The sequence below is a fragment of the Monodon monoceros genome, unplaced genomic scaffold (assembly GCF_005190385.1).
Source record: "Monodon monoceros isolate NGI ecotype Baffin Bay Population unplaced genomic scaffold, NGI_Narwhal_1 Super_Scaffold_16, whole genome shotgun sequence".
Taxonomy (NCBI): Eukaryota; Metazoa; Chordata; class Mammalia; order Artiodactyla; family Monodontidae; genus Monodon; species Monodon monoceros.
Genome location: NW_021703772.1, coordinates 37,990,451 through 38,011,846, shown reverse-complemented (window position 1 = coordinate 38,011,846; position 21,396 = coordinate 37,990,451). Strand labels below are relative to the sequence as shown.

Here is a 21,396-nt window from a genome sequence, read left to right as displayed (position 1 = left end):
TGTGTGTGTGTGTGTGTGTGTGTGTGTGTGTGTGTGTGTGTGTGTGTTGTGTGTGTGTGTGTGTGTGTGTGTGTGTGTGTGTGTGTGTGTACAAGAGAGACAGAGTTTTGTCTTGGCTAGTTTTATGAAGACTTATGTACAGAAAAAAACTATTTTGAATTACTGGCAGTGCTATCTTAAGCTCTTTGCCCTGGTTTTGTCCATTAGTCCCTCCCTAAAGATAGTCATCTGTATATGTTTTCCTATATGTGTCCCGATGACACACAAAAATGTAACTTTATTGCTTTAAAGCAATTCTACACATATGTTTTAGCCATGTATCAGCAAAGAACAAACGTGAAACTCCAGGTTCTTTGAGTCCCACGTCACACTAGCTCAGTGTGTGCTCTGCCTAAACATCATCTGGCAAACGCTCACTGGCTCCAGTCCTGCAGGGACCATGCAGACATCCAACCTGCTTCAGACAACTCGAAAGTCCATGTCACCTTGTAAAAAAGGATAATGCGTGCAAAATCTTAAGATTCTGTTTCTTTAAGTCCAAGAATTCACTCAGGCCTATCTATAGCCACAGAATTTATTTCATCCCTGCCCCAACCCATTCTCTTTTTTCTCCCCACAATTAACATTATTATTTTTTTATGATAATAAAAGGTCCGTAGACTTATTAAAAAGGATTCAGAAAAGGCAAAAAGGTGTTAAAAGGAAACCAAAATCATCCACAATCCCTTGAGATACTCAGTTAATATTTCAGTGTTTAATACATCCCAGGTTGTTTTCATTTTATAGATATTTTTAACAAAAATGAGGATTGTATTATTCATACTGTATTATGATCTGTTTTCACTTAACATATCACAGAATCTTTCTATATTAAGAAAATACTAATGATATCACCACTGTAGTTACTGCATAGTGTCCCACTGTGTAGATCTTTCACAATCTCCTGTGTTGTGATGGGCAGTCAGGGTGTTTATAACTTGGTGCTGATAGAATCCTGCTTTTCTGCTTTTCTAATTGCAGGATGTTCTCCAATTAGAAACACAAAGGAAGGATCTTAGTTCTTTTAGTTCTTCATTTCCCAAGAGTCAACACTGAGAATAAACTCTATGAGGGCTCTCATTTGTCAGTGGTACTAGTGCCAACAAAAGTGAAGAGGAAAAGCATAGAAATGTAATGTCTTCCTTTGTCTTCCGCACCCAAGCTGGCAGAAACAAGGAGCAAGCCCCAGCTCTGTCGGCAGTGCAGTAGCAGAATCACCCACAGTGACTCTGGGCACCTCCACCTACACGACAGTCAGGGTGTTGTCCTTTATTCCTTCCTTTTTGTTTCTTTCAGGAATATTTATAAATAAAAAGACAAATGAAATTTACATCCTTGCTTTGCTAGCCCGTCCTTCTCTCTCTTTAAACACCTTATTTTGCTGCCATAACAAGTTAAAATAAGCACAATTTGTGCAGCTTTCCAATCCAGATTGAAACACATTCAATGAAGGCCATGCCATGATTCATCCCTCCTGCTCTTTGTAGGATAAATAAATCTCTGACAAAGCAACTGCCCAATTAGAGTGCTCTGTGCATGCCAGTACAAGGACCGAATCTTAATTCAACTGAATCCCAAGCTTGAAAAGAAGTCAGGCTCGCCCAAGAGAAAACCTGCGTGGTCAGTGAGAAACCCGGGGCTTTTGTAGTTCAAGTTATCTGCACTTTGCTCTCCATTCACGGAATCCTTACCCATATAAGCTGCCCAGTGCAGAGCACGCCGGTCCTTCTTGTCAAACGCATTGATGTTTGCCCCTTTGGCCAAGAGTAAATTAACCATCTGAAAGATAACCGACAGTGAAATCAAGCGTATACTCTGTAATGGTGAGGGGTCCTCACCCTCAGCAGGTGATGTGAGCCAAATTAATGTCCAATCTAAAGGCAGGTCAGAGATCTGAAGTTCAAAGTAGGAAGACACCACGGCCAACCTGCGGCATGTGTGTCAGAGGGAAAGACTGAGGTGTCGGCTACTTTTTCAATTCATTGTGGCTCTAAATTTAAAAATAGGTACAGTTGCCTAAGGTTTGGTGTACAAATATTATTGTCACATTATCTAAAAGCCTCAGCAATGAGATTAGGTTCCACATGGGGCTAAGAGGGTCTGTGGGGAGGATTCTTGCTCTCAATGATGAGGACACTGACCTCCGCATGGCCATTCAGAGCGGCGTGGTGCAAGGCTGTGCGTCCCCCTCGGTCAGAGACATTGACGCTGCTCAGCAGGGGAATGATGACTTCTGCACACTTGACAGCCTTATTGGCTGCTGCCACGTGGAGCGGGGTCTGCCAGTTCTTGTCCCTCGCATTGACGTCAGCCGAGTGCTTAATCAACATTTGCACTGCTTCCTACAACAAAAGCAGAATTTGCAGGGGTCACTGACAAACACTCAGTCAATTCTTATTGCGTATAAGATGCTTCACCAGACCCTGGAACTACAGAAAGGGAAAGGCTCCCTTTCTGGCTCATGACAGGCTGGCTCATGACATATATTCTTCTGAGACAAGCAAGGTCATACGGGATGAAGATTAAAAGAGTGGCACAGATTAAAACAGATTCACTCTCCCTTTCTCTGTTAGGCCAAGAGCCCTGGCAAAACTCCAAAACCAAATAAACTTCCAAGTGTAAGGTTTCCTTACGAAATATAAGGTATCTTTAGGCCAAACGAGAGCACTCATGTCCAAGTGTGCACAGCAGGTTACAACAGCCATAGACCAAAGGGCCCCCAAAGATCCCCCGAGGTTAGCCACATTTGTCGGTAAGCCTCCATCTTCCAAAGCCAAAGGCCCCAAAGCTCTCCAGACGTTCTTGGATCAATTTATAAATCTTTGGTTCTCTTGGTCAAATCTCAACCCTCCCTGTGTTGATCAATAAGCGGTCAAGGGTAGAGGATGTCTATTAACACCATCAACTTGAAGTTACGAAATTGTTCCTTCTTTCCCCAATCTTTTCTATGTTAAAATGAGACTTCTTTTCTGCTATTGAGTCCCTTCACCCTTCCTGAGTCTCCCACTTTTGATTTTCCTTCTATCGACCTAATCATCTTATTAGCCTCTTGAACTATAACTCTCCACCTTGGCTGTGCAATGGAATCACCTGGGGAGTAAAAATACACATGACGGTTCAGTATTGATTCTAACTGGCCTCAGAATGTCTGTAAAGCTCCCTGGGGACTCTGTTATGCAGCCAGGATTGAGGACACTCTTCTCTTTACTCAAGTAAAGGACATAGCTTCTCTCGAGAGAAGGGAACGGCTGTCGGTTGTTTCTCTTTATGTCTAGAGACATCCCTGAGACCAGTTGGATGTCCCTGGCTCCTTTATGGACATCTTGTCAATGTGGCATCAATAGACCAATGAAAGGCATTAGTGCCACATTCCTGCCACCCTTCATGGACAAAGAACTTACCCGTGTCCACCTTAATCCCCAAAGACCTAGACTGTCTATCAACTTTATCATGCAGGTATATAAAGAATCCCAAAAAAGAGGTTGATTTGAACTCTCAGAATTAACATTTTAACCAGGGACATAAATGATGAAATTAAAAAAATGTTCCATGAATCAGTAGTGGCAATATATTGAGATGAATGGCTAACTTGAACAGTAGAATGAGAGCAAAAAGAAGTTAACTTTGCAAATTAGAGAATACACTTTAAGAAAACAATGGGGCTCCATTTAGATGCTATAAATAAAGGGCAATAAACTGATAGGATCCAAGCAAACAATCAATTTGTTAAGATTACCAAAAAGGAAAAAAAAAAGATATATGCCACCCATCCTCAGCACAACTGATGATAATGACTATTAAATAGTCCTTGAGCCCATTTTAGAGTGAAACATGTGTACATGTATTATTAACGCTTGCTTACTATGTAAAAAACACCGTTAGAACTATGGAAGATTGAAGGAAACATTAGTCAGGCTCTATCCTAAAAACTAGGTGGGTGAACAAAAAATAAAAGAAAAGCTGGATCACAATATAAGCATTAAGATTTAATAAGAGAAAAATAATATTTTTATCAACTTTCATCTCATAAATTATGCAGTTTATGTAGATGTGCAGTCAATTGTGATATGGGAAGAAAATATTGGAACCTCCATTTATATTTTATTTCTTTAAAAAGGAAAGCATTTAACTGGCATTTAACTTCTGGATTGGTGTCCTGCCCTCAGTCAGCTCCATGGAAGATCTTGCCTCACAGTGTTGGAGATGCCCTCAGGGAGGGGTAGGGCTTCCACAGTGCTGGGGGGGGTGGGGCTTGCCCTCTCCATTCATTCACTTTGAGTGCACTGAAATACAGAGTGATGGCCTGCCGAGTCCATTTACAGATTGTAATACGTATCCTTAACCTAAAAACACCCTAAGATGGACAAGATTTATGCAAGGAACCCACAGATTAAAGATAATAATAATACCAATGCAAGCATAAATGATGTGAAAGTCACAGAGCTGACACCTCTACTCCTCGTAAAAGCTTTCTATCATCTACATTACAAGGTAAAAGTAATGACAAATTTAATCAGATCTGACAAGAGCTTGGCAAAAGCAGAGAAATCATCAAAAGTCTATTATCTAGGGCTCCCCTGGTGGCACAGTGGTTAAGAATCCACCTGCCGGTGCAGGGGACACAGGTTCGAGCTCTGGTCCGGGAAGATCCCACATGCCATGGAGCAACTAAGCCCGTGCGCCACAATTACTGAGCCTGCACTCTAGAGCCCGTGAGCTACAACTACTGAGCCCACATAATGCAACTACCGAAGCCCATGCGCCTAGAGCCGATACTCCGCAACAAGGGAAGCCACTGCAATGAGAAGCCCACGCACTGCAAGGAAGAGTAGCCCCCGCTCGCCGCAAATAGAGAAAGCCCGTGCGCAGCAACGAAGGCCCAACGCAGCCAAAAATAAACAAATAAATTTATATATAAAACAAAAGTCTATTATCTATATGGTTATTTAAGACTAGGACAAATGAAAAGCCTCACTTTAACATTTCACCTGTGCCTTGAAATATTATCTAATGATAGTAGTTCTTATATATAATTTATAAATAAATGAGATGCATATTCTGGAGATGCATGCTGCAAACGTTTTGCAGATACGTGGCCAGAAGGGTTGGAGATAACCATCTCAAAAGCAGTACTATAAAAAACGGTATATATCCTTTTCACACATTCACAGCAAAATAACAATACATACTGTCTCTTTAATACCTTTGCTTTGCATATTATTTTACTGCACTTGTACAGATTCTTGTTTTGCATTAAATATTATGTAAATTCAGGATAGACTAACAAAACAGAAAGTGTACAGAAACATTTCACAACTTTATATTATAAGACCAATTCATGGGAAATTTGTTTTTTAAAGGTAACAAAATGTGATTGCTCTTAGAGTAACTGCGACTAGGTGAATGAGATATTACCTAGGAGAGGCCCTACTTTTAAATGAATATTTAGGAATGATTTGCATTGTACACACAGCAATACTTTAAGCAAAGAAAATATACATTCATATGCCAGTTATGGTTTATATATAAATAAGTGCTTTTAGAGTTTGTGGGGAAAAAAATGTATTCTTAAGTAGACAATACTTCTAAAAATATTTTAATCAGATAAATTTTGGTTTGGTTTTGTAAATAAAATTTTATTGGAACACAGCCTCATTCATTTGTTTACATATTATCTATGGTTGCTTTCAAATTATAACAGCAGAGTTGAGTATTTGTGACAGAGACCACATGCAGCCATCAAAGCTTAAAATATTTACTATCTCACCCTTCACGGAAAAAGTTTGCAGACCCCCCTGGACTAGCTCTCTGTTTGAATTACCACAAACTATAAATTATCAAATCTGGTTAAAATAAAATATTGTTATTTACCAGCATGAAAAAATACTATTTTTAAGTCCAAATAGTCTATTAAGGAGGGCAGGTCCTATGAAAAGAGTCAGAGGCCTCTGAGTTCAGCTCTCGCTATGTGATGGTGGGTCTACAGTGAATTTTGGGAGGGGGCCAAACAGAGTTGCATTGCTCTGCATGATAGGGTGGGAAGCATTTAGAGCTTGGCAGGAAGGAAGGGATGAGGACAGAGAGACTGGAGAGAGGACGTGGTCCTGCATCCCAAGGAGGAGGTGTACATCTGGGTGGGAACAGAGTCAACAGGCCAAGAGGGAAGAGGAGAAAGCTGATGCATAAACCCAATGAGTGCAGCAAGAGCAGGCTTGTGGAGCCAGGCAACCAAAACTTCAATCTCCAGGAATGCTTTGGAATTGTTGGGAGAATATCAGACTTTGAACAAGTGGTTTCTGGTCAGTCATATCCATTTAGAAGGCTAGATGCCCCTGACCAACATCTGGGTTATACCTAAAAAATTAGAAAAGGAAAAGGTTCAAGTTCATTGATCAGATAGGAAAAAAAGAAGTGGGTAGGGTCTCTAATAAATTTCTTTTCATGTGAACTTTACATAATTCCCACGTGAGTGCCCATTTCACCACGTGTCTTTTCTGCGGTACGCGGGCCTCTCACTGTTGCGACCTCTCCCGTTGCGGAGCACAGGCTCCGGACGCGCAGGCTCAGCGGCCATGGCTCGTGGGCGCAGCCACTCCGCGGCATGTGGGATCTTCCCAGACCGGGGCACGAACCCGTGTCCCCTGCATTGGCAGGCAGACTCTCAACCACTGTGCCACCAGGGAAGCCCACACCATGTGTCTTTTGTACCAACACTCACTTTCACAGTTCAAGGACACCTAGAATAACCGTTACTTTTATTTCTCCAATTTTATAAAATGTTTTAACTTTGCCATTCTCCATTTTTACTTTTATATCTGCTTATATAGTGAATTGAACAGTTTTCATCTTACTTGACAAGAAAGGACTCTATCAAGGAATACTTAGTATACAAAGGAGGGGTTCTTATTCAATTTCCAAGGATTAACCTTTTTTAAAAAAATGAAAATGCAAGTATAAAATGATTATGGAATTAAATTCACAGATATACCGGATATTAGAAGTAGAAAAGGCCTCAGGGGTCTTCTGGATTGCCCCCTCATTTGATAGGCAGCTTCATTTTATAGGGAAGATGGCTGAAGATGGTTTGCCAGCCTGGGTTTAAGGGCTCATGCACTTTCTACTAGGTCAGAGCTTACTCAGCACACAGTAACAGCCAAGCACCCTGACATAAATACTTTGAAATGTTAATTCTCCTTAGTTATTTACATTTTTTAACTCTGAAGTTTTAGCCTGACAAACTGGCTTCCTACATTTAATAGAAATGTAGTACAATATTTTCACAAAAACGAAGCTTTGGTTTAAAAAGACTACAATTTCCTTTTTCAAAGTTGCACTTCTCTTTCAAAAATTTTAATCTTGTAAGCATTTTAACTTGGTTTTAAGAGGAAGTAATTCTATGGCTATTTAGGGAATTACTGAGTTTTGTAATCAAAAGAAGTCTCTCTTTTCCTGTATCACACGTTGGTTAAAAAATTAACAGCTAGGAGTTTGCGCTGACAGAAACTTACAAGGTTAAAAAGAAGCTAATGTGGGGGAAGGGAAGCTGAACAATTTCTGAATCAAGAAAGGATACTAAAACAGTACTTTTCAAACTATCTGTGGTGAAGGGACAGGTTTTTTTTTGAATTATTATTATTTCAAATTCATCATGAGTAATTAGAAGAATAATAAAATGAAAAAAGACAAAGAAATTATAAACTCAATTATTTTATCATTTAATTTAGCAGGCATGAAATTACTCTATCACATTTCTCTAAAAGTTGCTAAATGCTCACTCATGTCACAAAAGGAAAGACAAAAAGACTCAGACTAGTCACAAGCCACACTGTGAGCAATGCTGCTTCAAAGCCTTGATTTCTTTTTTAATGAACAAGCATGTGTGAGGATTCCGGCATTTCTCCTGAGTGGAGGGATCAGCCTAGTTAGCATTCAGCCTTAGGACTGTAGGCCTTGTTGGATTACACTCCACAGTAGGCTGTCCTATATGAGACACAGAAATAACAGACAGAGGGAGGAACTGTCACGGGATGTGACACAGGAGGGAACTGGAGATGGCATCTGCAGTCATATTATTTCTACTTTTTATGACTTTCTCCTTTTATAAAAAGTCACTCCAACCCTGTATAAGAAGTAGAAACATACACTGTGGCACATGGAAAAGATGAGAAGAAATAGGATACATGTGCCTTAAAAACTGTTGCCTCCAATATTTGTTTTTCTTACTCTCAAATGTGCATTGCATTTAAGTGATCATAAATTACTCATGGAAAAGTAATGCTTTATGACTATACAGAGTCCTTGTAGGCATAAACAATGTCAAATTTTATAAATGGTAAGTTGCTTTAGACCAGGGTCTGAGTCTCATACAATTTTCTATACTTGCCACAAAGCCTGGCAGGTATCTGGCACCTAATGTATATTCAATAAATTTGGGTAGAATATATTGGTATAATCATTAGCAAACTCTCTAAGTAATAATATGCAAACACTAACATGACTTTTTTTTATATACAGCAGGAAAATTAACAAGACATTTACATGGGCTGAGGTCCCTGGGGCTGCACTCGAGTCCCGAAGGCATTCACTCTATTAATGTAAAATAATAACCAGTTGGGGCTTTTACCCTCTATTGATTATAGTAATTTCATATCCTGTAAGAATTGTATAAATTGGTGCTTAATTTGTTCAAATTAATCAAATTATTCTTCTAAAAGTACCTATTATTAAACTAAACTTGCACTTTATTATTATAATTATTATTAGAGTACAATTATTCTAAGAACTAGTAGTACAAAGGGAAGACTTGGGGATGGGAAAGAATTCAAACTGTTCAAGAACCACTGGGGGACTTCCCTGGCGGTCCAGTGGTAAATAATCTCCCTTCCAATGCAGGGGACGCGGGTTTGATCCTTGGTCGAGGAACTAAGATCCCACATGCCGCGGGGCAACTAAGCCCGCACACTTCAACTACTGAGCTCGCCTGCCTCAACGAGAGAGCCCGCGTGCCGCAAATTACAGAGTCCAGACGCCCTGGAGCTGGCGCGCCACAACTAGAGAGAAGGCTGCGCGCCGCAAGGAAGGGCCCACACATCGCAGCAAAAAAGATCCGGGACGCCTCAACGAAGATCCCGCGTGCCGCAACTAAGACCAGACGCAGCCAAAAAATAAAGAAAATAAATAATATAATAAAATAAATAAGTATTAAAAAAAAAAAGAACCACTGGCTTTAAACATTGGGAAGGCCAAATACGAAAGTATTTCCAATCTTTAATCTCTGGTCTCAAAGTGTGGTATGTAGACCACATGCATCAGAATATTCTTTCTGAAATACAGATTTCCAGGCTCAATTACAGGCTTCATCAAAATCACTGGGGGTGAGGTTCTAGAAGAGGTACTTTGTGTGTGTGCATAATTTTTTTAATTTATTTTTTAAATTGAAGTATAGTTGATTTACAACGTTGTGTTAGTTTCAAGTGTACAGCAAAGTGATTCAGCTATATATATACATGAAATTACAAAATATTGAGTATAGTTCCCTGTGCTATACAGTAGGTCCTTGTTGTTTATCTATTTTATATATAGCGGTGTTAGAACAGTTACTTAACAAGCACTGCAGATGATCTCAATGCACACTAAATCTGAATACTACTCATCTACCTTCTAATAGGTTGTAAGATGCTTACTTTCTTCCCATTCCAGGTACGATATATGTTCTATATGTGACCATCATTTTATAATCATAAAGATAATTTATGGAAAGCAATAACATTCAAGTCTCCCATATAATTTTTCCAATTCTCCTGTCTATTAGCATTTAGCCCACCATAATGACAACGTTTTTCAGAGGGAAGGGGAAAATGTGATGTTTAAAATTTAAGCTATAAAATAAAATGCTTCTCCTGATCAGATCTGGGAAGCATTTTTATACCTGTCAGACTTTTGTCTGCACAGACACAAAAACAGATGCATCTTATTAGTTGGACCAGTATCCCTAGGGGTGCCCATGTGATGTGAGGGCAGCAGTGGAGCACGGCAGTTAGGAGAGCAGGTTTTCGGGTTACACCCTCCTCCACTTACTGGCTGTGGTGTCTTAGGCTTGTTCCTTAACTTCTCTGAGATCACGTTTCCTAAATTAGGATTAATAACGGTGTCAATCTCAGAGAGCGATTCAGAGGCTAAAATGGAATAATGTGCAGAAAGTGCTTAGCACACTGCCTAGCACACAGTAAGTGCTCAATAAATGTTCACGTGACAATACATATTTGAACACAATATCCTCAATTCTACACCCCAAAGACAGGATACAACTATTTTCAACATTTCTAACCACAAAATAGCCTCCAGAACAGAAAAGCGACAAGTTCAGCAAATCCTTTGGTGCTACTCTCAGTTCATTGGAGAAGAAAATGCATGTGTGAAAGGTCAAACACATTTGGACACAGGCCACAGTAGGCTCTATGGTTGTGTACTGGTTGTGTACTGGTTGTCTGCCCTCCACACAGTGTCCAGGAAGGGACACTTTGTACCCCCTTAAGGTCCACACTTAACACTGCGCCTTCCACAGAGTGGGCTTCAATAAACATGTGTCAAACCCTCCAGGTTGGCATGCGTTTCATTCCTTTCCCCTACAGCTGTTCTTTTCCACGGGAAACAAAAAAGCAACAAGAATAAGCTAAACAGGGGAAACGATATGAAATAATTCACAGCAGCACTTCAGATAATTCTCCCTGGCAGCCCCAAGTCTTGCTCGTGTATGTTATCTAGCATTGCAAAATAAGTTTCCCTAATATTTTCATATGAGACTCTCTTCATTTCTTCACAGCTGTGGGAGCAGTCAGAGAAAGAGGGGGATGAATGGTGGCCTGGGCGGGTCAGTGAGAACACAGCACTGGTGGGCTCCGATTATCTGTTTGGTGTTTCCTCCCTGGGAATCCCAGGCATGGGGAGCAGGTGGTGGCGGGAGGAGGAGGGGACTGGGCCTAGAAGGGAGCACACAGTGCAGCCTGGTCAGTACCAAGTTAAGCCTTAAAGGTTCATCTCCACAACCCAATCTATTTTGGACAGTTTTTAAGGGATATGACCATTTCTTGATCTACTTTCTTGTCTGCAGAGGAGCTTTTATAATGTCAAGCATGGGTGGATGTTTAATCAGTATTATGACCTGACACTCCTATTGCTATAACAGGCTCAGGAAATGAATTTAGCAAATGAACACTATTTTTCCAGGCATAGAAATCCAAACATGAAATTTGCCTGATGGAAAGAAGGCTCAGAAATGTTGACGTATACTGATAACTTTGACTTAACCTGATATCTTGTTGCATGCTATTTTTGAAACTTGTTCTGATTTTGCAGGATCCAGTGGCTTAACTTGCTTTTAGTGCCACGCTCCCATAAACAAACTTCAAGTTAGTTTACCTTGCATGCATGAAAGATGATTACCACCAGCGTTCTCTGTGCTGTATACTAGCTCCAGGTTAGCAGTTTTACAGAGAACCAGGTTAACACAGCTTACGTGGAAAACCCAGTCTTTAATGAGTCACTCAAAAAACAATTGTTTCCTGTGCAGGCTAGATGCTAAACATACAATGACAAGCAATAGGCATGCCACTCATTGCAAAGAACTTACTGCCTAGAAGATCTTTTTAATTAAAACAGAAGAACAATTTCAATGGTAGTTTTATATTGTGCTGTGTTAGCCAAGCTGAGTGACATTTTGCAGAGTTCCCTCCGCTGTACTGTTCCATTTAGGGTTGGTGCTGGAGAAATCTGCATGAGTTTTGGAAGGCATACGTGAAACCACAGACTGACTGGCATGTTGGGTGCCAGGTTTGAGGCAGCTTGTGCACGGTGTCACAGACCAGCTGCATCACTGTGTTGGCAAAGGGCAGTACCAGGTTGATGCGTCTTCAGATCCTGCCATATCTTCTTCAGTTTCTCCCATTCCTGGGCCAGGTGCATGCAAGCTCAGAGGTGAAGCACACAGCTGCTTCTGCAAGGCACCCACATCTACGATGCAGAGGCAGTGAGAGACAGACAGGGGTTCCAGTTTATCCCTGTTTTCCCCCATTTCATGTTTAGCTTTTCTTTTCAACTGCAGACCCTGCTGGCCTACAGTGACTTTAGGACCACACAGAAACCAAGGGGATAGCCTTACATAAACTTCTTCAGCAGCTCACACAACTGTGTAAGCTCTAATTCCTATAATAAACGTCCTATCTATATTTCTCATTGTGGTTCGGCTTCCCTGATTGAACCCCGAACCTTGAAGCCCTGAGAGAGATCAATTACCCACATTTTAGAAGCACAGGGGTTTTGAAAACAATATAGAGTTTATAAGCCTTTCAATGAAGAAATGGCTTTTAAAACATATTTGTGTAAGGGGTATCACTGTTTGCCCCGTCTAAGCAATAGACAGATGTGCCAGCTCTCTTACTGAACACACGTATCTTCTTTGGCAAGTGCTAATAGCAAAACTCCAAAAGACCAGCCCAAACCTTCTCTGTTCTTCCCCTCTCGAGCATGCTTCCCTTTCCCCAGCTATTTTATAGGGGAGGCATAAAGTAATGGCTATAGGATAGAATTCACAAAAGGAAGGATGGGATGTAGCCAAGATGGCAGAGTGGGAAGACCCTGAACTCACCTTCTCCCAATGGCACAACAAAATTGCAACTACTTACAGAGCAACTATCTATGAGAATGACCTGAAGACAGCAGAAAAGATTTCCCACAACTAAAGATATAAAGAAGGAACTACAATGAGATGGATGGGAGGGGCTAAGGTGCAGTATACTCAGGACCCATACACCTGGGTCAGCAACCCAGAAGTGGGAAGAATATCACAATGGCAGAGGTCCTCCCCAAGGAGCAAGGGGTCCAAGCCGCACATTGGGCTCCCCAGCCCAGGATCCTGCATCAGGAAGATGGGCTCCCAGAAGTTCTGCTTTGAAAACCAGTGGGGCTTATGTTCAGGAGAGCCAGAGAGCTTAGGAACCAGACTGCTCCTAAAGGGCATGTAGAAAATCTCACACACTCCAAGTCCCAGTGCAGAGGCAGTAGTTTAAAAGGAGTCTGGGTCAGACCTACTTGCTATTCTTGGAGAGCCTCTCAGAGAGGCAGAAGGCAACCGGGACTCCATCTGAGGATAAAGACACCGGTGGCAGCCATTTGAGGGAGTTCATTCTACAATGACGTCAGCACTGCCAAGTGCCATTTTGGAATCCTCCTGATAGCCTATTAGTGCTGGGGGACTTACCTGCCCTCCAGCACCAGCCCGGCACCCGCAAGGCTGCACAGCTAACTGCTTGGGGAAACTACCCATCCTCCAGTGGGCCCACAGCTACTCCATGAGGCAGAACCTCACAGCCTACCAAGTGGGAGCCAGCCCCGCCTCCCAGCAAACCCACAATAATTGGACCCGCTCCAACAGAGGGGGGCCCACAGCCCAGATGGGGGCACCCCTAGAGCATATAGCTCTGGTGACCAGAGGGAAGCATGCTGTTGGACCCCATAGGGCATCTCCTACATAAGGCCACTTCTCTAAGATCAGGAAATGTAACTGACCTACCTAATACATAGAAATAAACACAGAGAATTAGGCAAAATGAGGAGATAGAGGAGTATGTTCCAAATGAAGAAACAAGACAAAACCTCAGAAAGAGAACTAAATGAAGTAGAGATAAGCAATCAACCCAATAAATAGTTCAAGGTAATGATCATAAAGATGCCCAATGAACTCAGGAGAAGAATGGATGAACACAGCGAGCATTTTAACAAAGAGTTAGAAGATATAAAGAAGAACCAAACAAAGCTGAAGAATACAATAACTGAAATGAAAAATATACTAGAAGGAATCAACAGTAGGTTAGATGACACAGAGGAATGGATCAGCAATCTGGAAGTCAGAGTAGTGGAAATCACCCAAGCTGAACAGAAAAGAGAAAAAAAGAATTTAAAAAAATGAGGATAGTTTAAGAGACCTCTGGGACAACATCAAGTGTACTAACATTTCCAATATAGGAGTCCCAGAAGGAGAAGAGAAAGAGAAAGGGGCAGAGAAGTAATAGCTAAAAACTCCCTTAACCTGGGGAAGGAAACAGATATCCAGGTCCAGGAATCCCAGAGAATCCCAAACAAAGTAAACCCAAAGAGGTCCACACCAAGACACAATGTAATTAAAATGACAAAAATTAAAGAAAAAAAGAGAATCTTAAAAACAGCAATAGCTTGCTGGGGGAGAGGGAGGGGGAGCGGGTGGGGAGGGATGGATTGGGAATTTGGGATTAGCAAATGCAAACTATTATATATAGAATGGATAAACAACAAGGTCCTACTGTATAGCACCGGGAACTATATTCAATATCCTGTGATAAACCATAATGGAAAAGAATATGAAAAAGAACGTATATATATATATATATATATATATATATACATATATGTATAACTGAATCACTTTGCTATAGAGCAAAAAGTAGCATAACATTGTAAATCAACTATACTTCAATAAAATAAATTTCTAAAAATATATTAAAAAATTAAAAATAATAATAAAAAATCAAAGCAGCAAGAGAAAAGCAGCTAGTCATGTACAAGGGACATGATAATCAGCAGACTTTCAGCAGAAACTTGGCAGGCCAGAAGGGAGTAGCACTTTACATTCAAAGCAATGAAAGGAAAAAACGTACAACTGAGAATACTCTACCTGGCAAGGTTATCATTCAGATTTGAAGGACAGACAAAGAGTTTTACAGAGAAGCAAAAGCTAAAAGAATTCAGCACCAGTAACCCAACTTTACAAGAAATGTTCACGGGACTTCTCTTAGTGGAAAAGAAAAGGCCACAAGTAGAAATATGAAGAGTATGAAAGGAAAAATCTCATTGGTAAAGGCAAACATAAACTAAAGGTAGTAGATCAACCACTTGTAAAGCTAGTAGAAAGGCTAAAAGACAAAAGTAGCAAAATCATCTATATCCACAATAAGTAGTTAAGGGATACACAAAACAAAAAGATGTAAAATATGATGTCAAAAACATTAAATATAGCAGGGGGAGGAAAAATTCGGAGTTGTTAGAATATGTTTGAAATTAAGAGATCATCAACATATACGTATATGGTAACCACAAACCAAAAACCTACAACAGATACACGTAGAAAAATAGAAAAGAATCTAAACATAACACTAAACAAAGTCATCAAATCACAATGAAAGAGAGCAAAAGAAGAAAAAAAACAAAAAAGAACTACAAAAACAACCAGAAAACAATTAATGAAATGGCATTAAGTACATACCTATCAATAATTACTTTAAATGTAAATGGACAAAATGTTCCAATTAAAAGACATATTTGCCATCCTCACCCAAATTTCCAGCATTCAAAATAAATTCTTTCTTGAACACCTACAATGTACCAGGCTTGGGTTACATCAGGAAACAAAACAAAATTCCTGCCATCATGGTGCTCACATTCCAGTGACATGTTTGCCAAACTCAGCATGTTCAAACAGAAATGATTAACTTCCCCAGCCCTTGCTCCTTTGCCTCTGCCTTCCATTGGGTTACCAATGGTAATGGTGTTACCATTCACCCAATGGCTTCTTTTCCATCTCACCCTCACAAGTTCCAAATCCTGTCAGGTTCACAACTTATCTCTGCTGTCAACACTCCCCGCTGCTCAGAGGACACCCAGCCCTCTGCTATTGGACCCAGCCTCTACTATCAGACTTATCTTCTACTACACCCTGTGTTCCAGCTACATCCAACTGAACCCACCATTCAATCACTTCCATGACCCTTGTCCTACAGCATGTTTCTCCTCCTGCCTCAGCCCTCTCTCCTTTTCCTGGCCTGGTAAGTCCCTATCATCCTCTAAGGACTAGCTCAACTGACATGTCTTCTTGGAAGACTTCGTCTATTCAAGAAGACAGTTATTTGCTTCCTCCTCCAATTCAGTTATGGTACTGTACAGATCTGCTTACCTGTTTGCACCCCCTTCAGACTGAGAACTCACTGAAGTCAAGAATCACACCTTCCATCCTGGACCACCCCAGTCAGCCCCTAGCACCATGGCTGACACACAGGAGGTGCTTGAACAAACAGCTGTTCAATTTGGTAACCCTCTTGCATTACAAGTCAAAGCCTTTTGCTCACCAGTGAGAATCCCTAATTCAGCAGAAAGCATTTTTCTCTTTCTAGGAACTGGAGGTGCTAGATTAAATAAGATAATCACTCACTTCACTTCTGGAGGCAACAGCCCGGTGCAGTGGGGTCAGCCACATGTTGTCCTTGGCATTCACACGAGCTCCTGGAACCAAACAGCACAGGTTAGAGGCACAATGCAATTCTGCTGATGTGAAGTCAGATGCTGTATCTTGTGCTCTCGTTTGCCGGGTACAACCAACACATTTTGTTTTGTTTTTTCCTTTCTGTGAGTCATGTGCTTTCTAGCCACCAAACAAGGAGAAGACGTTGAATGCAGTAGAAGGAGCAAGGTCAGGAGCTGAGAATGTCACAAGAATCGGGCCAAGACCAGATGAGAAATAACAGTGTCTCACTGGGTAGGAGATACAGTTGTAAGAAAGCTGAGATTCTCCAGAACTATAGAAATGTAGGTTCTGAAGAATGAAGAACTTTTCAGGGGTGTGTATGCATGTGTGTGTGTGTGTGTGTGTGTGTGTGTGTGTGTGTGTGTGTGTGTTCGTGTTCCGGAATGTTACATTCCTGAATATAAAATATAGAATCATATACATTATTTTATTTTTAGTCATTAAGCACATTTATCTCACAGGGCACACAACATCCTTCTTGGAAAACTGTTAGCGATGAGCAGCCTTCTAACAAGCATATACTAGAGGCCAGTGAAGTTGAGTTCTGATGAGATTTGATCTGGGCTAAAGGGATTAGCAGAAATCCGTTTTATCCAAGAATCCCAATTATTTCTCTGGACTAGCCAAATATTTTGGTAGGAAGAAGCCAGGTTCCATGGAGCTTTTGGACAGACACAACATGAAGCCTATGTAGGCTGCTCACGGCTCGCTCATACTATGGGGTGGGCATACAGGCTGACACACGAGCCAGAGCCCGGTCATACTCAGGGAGGTGCCCGTGCTCAGCTCCCTGGGAGCCACATCACAATCACGGAGCAGAAGCTCCACAGGAACAGATTCCCGGAAAGTAGAGTATGCCCTCCGCCCATGACACCTGCACAATTCTCCATGTGTACACGTCCACCAAGCTACAACTGAACCACTACAACACCCAATATGAGCTTCCTCTTTTTTGGAATCTGGATTTTGATCAGTCTTCTGGTCAGAGATGGAAAGTTTTATAAAAGGACTGCAAAAGGAGAGGAGGAGGAAATATCTATGATATCTTTGCAGATGCAGTAAGAGGAGCCTGTTTTAGCCTTAGGACAACAAGGAAGGAAGCTCAAAGAAACTAGAAAGTAAGGCAGAGGAGGGGAAGTGCAAAGGAGGTGGCTCTGAGACAAGGGCCGAGAAAGTGAGTCAAGTGTAAGCAGAGGCTGACCAATCTCTGTGAGGCCAAGGCCAGCTGACAGCTAAAAAACAGGAACCGTGTTTAGAAGAAGAAAAAAAAGGCAGCAGGAGACTTCCATGGATAAAAGTGTGCTAGAAATTTAATTTAATCATAGAACTTACAATGTTTTTTCTCTTTAACTGAAGAAGAAATACCATCAACCATACTAATGATAGAAAACAAGAACATAATAATCCCTAAAACAAAGAGAGAGAGAATGTCTCTTCTACCCTCATTCTGATTTCATTAGTTGGAGGTGGGACCAGGCACAGGTATTTTTTAAAAACTCCCCAGGACCCACGGTTATTGTTATAGGCTGTTAAGATTGAGAGCCACTGGTAAATTGTTGCTTAGTTTATCAAGCTTAAAATTATTTGAATCCTAATTCTACTAACTTCATCCAGGCAGCTTACCTGAAAAGGTTCAAGCCCCTTACATCAGTAAGAACCAAACAAAATCAGTTTGGTGGTGCTAAGACGCCAAGGCAGCAGACATCTCACTCCCCAGTAGCAGGATGTCCTGGGCTAAATGCTCTGGAGTGAAATGAATGAGGTCTGGGAAGGACAGTGGGATTCATGGTCAGAAGACCCAGATTTGATTCTGATTTCAGCACCTACTGGCCCAGCTACCAAAAGCCACTACTCTGTAAAATGAGGCTAACAACAACATAATAATAATAACATAATAATAATACTTCTCTACCCACCTTATGAGGTGGTTGGGAGAATCAAGTGAATTTGAAGGTGCTTTGTAAATTGCAAAGCACTAGAAAAATATTAGCAGTTCTTATTTCCAAATCCCCTCTAATGTCATATTTACTTCTAAATCTATGACTCAGGTCTTCAAGGAAGTGAGAGGCATAGTCTTTGCCCAAGAAAGTAGGGGGAAGTCAAACATATAGATTTAAGAACGCAAAGAACCATCACCTAGAGACTGCACAAACAGGTATCTTTTGAAGATTAAGAGAGACTCAGATGCTACAGAATGCCAGGGAGGAGGAAACCCAGATGTAATTGAGAGCAGAAAATATTGTGAATTTTAAAACAAAATTTTCCCTACCAGAAAACAAATTTTAGCTTTCCTCTCCTAAGTCTTAGTTCCAAGGGAGCACCAGATGACTGTTACAAAGCCTACCTTTCTGGTTTAGAAACAAACAGTATTTATCCCTCAGGTCCTAGTATTTCTTCTACCAACATTCAGCTATTCAGCCCTTCTAAAATTACCCATCTTTTTGTCAGGCCTTTACCCGGGTCATAAATATGTCTATTTTACCACATTGTGCTTATACCTGCATATCAGAAGACAGACCTTTTATTCTCTCTCGTAACTCAAATGTATACTTGTTACTTAATCCTAGGCTGTTTCTTTGACACGTCACAAACATCACCCAGATTTCACGAAGACCTGGATTCAAGTCTCATTCCCTACTGGTAGAGATGGCTGTATCAGGGTGTCCCTTCAGATTCCCTGTCCACGTTTAAGGGACTTCCGTGTCACGAAGTCAAATCAGTCATCTGAGATGAAGAACATCTGGCCGTAAGTTCCCTCTGTTTCTGGGTTTGAATTTTCACCTGGCTGTCTACATGATGTTCTTATCAACACTTTAGTACGTTTGTAGGAAGGAATGCTACATGGGACAGATTGATACCCGCTATGGGTAGCATATCAGTTCTGCCTCAGAGCCTCTAAATCAGTGCTGCCCAGTGGAAATATAATGTGAACCAAGTAACTGAAAATTTTCTAGTAACCACACTAAAAAGGGTATAAAAAACAAGTAAACTAACTTCAGTAATATATTTTACTTACTCAACTCAATATATCCAAAATATTATCATGTAATTGAATTTTTTAATTATTGAGATAATTTGCATTCTTTTTTTTCATGCTAAAGCTTCAAAATCCCACGTGTATTTCACACTCACAGCACATCTCCATTCAATCGGGCCACACTTCAAGTGTTCAACAGCCACAGCTGGAGTGTGGCTACCATACTGAACAGTGCAGCTCTAAATGCTAGGTGGCAGAGCCCAGGCTTGGCTACTTGTTTGCTTGAGTAGCTCTCTTCATTTCTAAGGAGCTATGATTCTACCATTAGAGCTGTGAAACTGCTAAGAGCCGTGTTAAGAATGGCTAACGTGATCTGAACGCTGACTCTCTATACTAACGTATGTGTAATCCATTTAATAAAAGGGAGATACTCTTATTATGCCAGTTTTATAGATGAGGGAACCAAGGCCATGAGAAATAATATGCTCCAGGTCCCCAGCTAGGAAATGGTAGATTTGAACCCAGGTAGTCTGACTTCAAAGGCAAGCTCTAGGGCAGTGTGCCTCACTTCAAAACTAGCTACATTCACACAGCATTCAACTAACACTGATTGCATTTTCCCCATCTTTCTCTCTGGTCCTTAGAGTCACTCTTCTCTCCCTCTTTCTCCACTTTCATGTACATATTTTTCATATATATGTATATATTCCCCTTGATTTCATGCCTCCTCTCTCATATTTTTCCTTCTAGTTCCAAACACTGGTTATAATAATATGGAACAGAAATACATATTTTGTTATTCATGGTCTTTCACAGAGTAAATATTGTGTATAAACTTAAAAAGCTAATGCAAGAAGAAGAAACCCAAATGGTAAGACACATGTGAAAAGATACTTCTCAAAATTCATCAGGGAGAAGCCAATGAAAGCAACATTAACAAAGCATATTGCACACATCAAATTGGGGAAAATTTTAAAGTGTGAAATGCCAAGAGTTAGAAAGGATATGGAGCAACAGGGAAACATGGATACAGATGGTGAGACTGTGAATTGGTACAACCCCCTTTGGAAACAGGGTGGTGCTACCTAATAAAACTGATGACGTGTGTGCCCTACCACCCAGCAATTCCACCCAATCATATACCCTAGAGAAACTCTCATACATGTACAAGAATATTCACTGAAGCATGTTTGCAACAGCAAGATATTGGGATCCCAAATGGTGATCAAGAAGAAAATGGAAAAATACACTGTGGTATATTTGTACAACGGAATGCTACACTGTCATGGAAATGAACAGACTGAAGTTACATATATAAATATATGCACTTCAAAAACACAACATTGAATGAACAAATGAAGTTGCAGATTAATACCAACGGCTTAATACCAGTTACATAAAGTTTCTAAATTTACAAAAACAAAGCAATATGTTGTTTATAGATGCACAGATTGAAATAAAAGTAATAAATATGGCTAAAGAAAACAACTACCAATTCTGGCTAGTGGTTGCCTCTTGGGAGGGAGGGTGTGAAAGGATAAGGAAAGGATTTAATGGGCTTCAACTGTGTCTTCAATGCATTACTTCCTTTTCAAAAAGATATAATGCAAGTATAGAAAAATCTTAAGACTTCTTAAAGCTTGATATATATGGGCATTAATTACATTATTCTCCATACTTTTCTATATGTTTGAAATATTTTCTAATAAAATACTTTTTCTTTTTTTAGATGGTGGGGGTAGGAGTTTTAGTAATTTATTTATTTATTTTTGCTGTGTTGGGTCTTCGTTTCAGTGTGAGGGCTTTCTCTAGTTGTGGCAAGCGGGGGCCACTCTTCATCGCGGTGCGTGGGCCTCTCACTATCGCGGCCTCTCTTGTTGTGGAGCACAAGCTCCAGACGCGCAGGCTCAGTAGTTGTGGCTCACAGGCCTAGTTGCTCCGCGGCATGTGGGATCTTCCCAGACCAGGGCTCGAACCCGTGTCCCCTGCATTAGCAGGCAGATTCTCAACCACTGTGCCACCAGGGAAGCCCTAAAATACTTTTAAGAAAGCT

The 21,396-nt window shown here is 40.8% G+C and overlaps 1 protein-coding gene across 2 annotated transcripts in view; it reads right to left on the bottom strand.

The window, feature by feature from the left end:
• Nucleotides 1-21,396, bottom strand: part of ANKRD44 (ankyrin repeat domain 44) — a 325,912-nt gene that overhangs the window by 124,540 nt on the left and 179,976 nt on the right. For both annotated transcript variants that reach the window (XM_029224527.1, XM_029224528.1), the window contains exons 4-6: nt 16,274-16,344; nt 2,181-2,381; nt 1,731-1,818 (exon numbers count right to left, since the gene is read on the bottom strand). In XM_029224527.1, the coding sequence (XP_029080360.1) occupies nt 1,731-1,818; nt 2,181-2,381; nt 16,274-16,344 (360 nt within the window). The remainder of the gene's footprint in view (nt 1-1,730; nt 1,819-2,180; nt 2,382-16,273; nt 16,345-21,396) is intronic.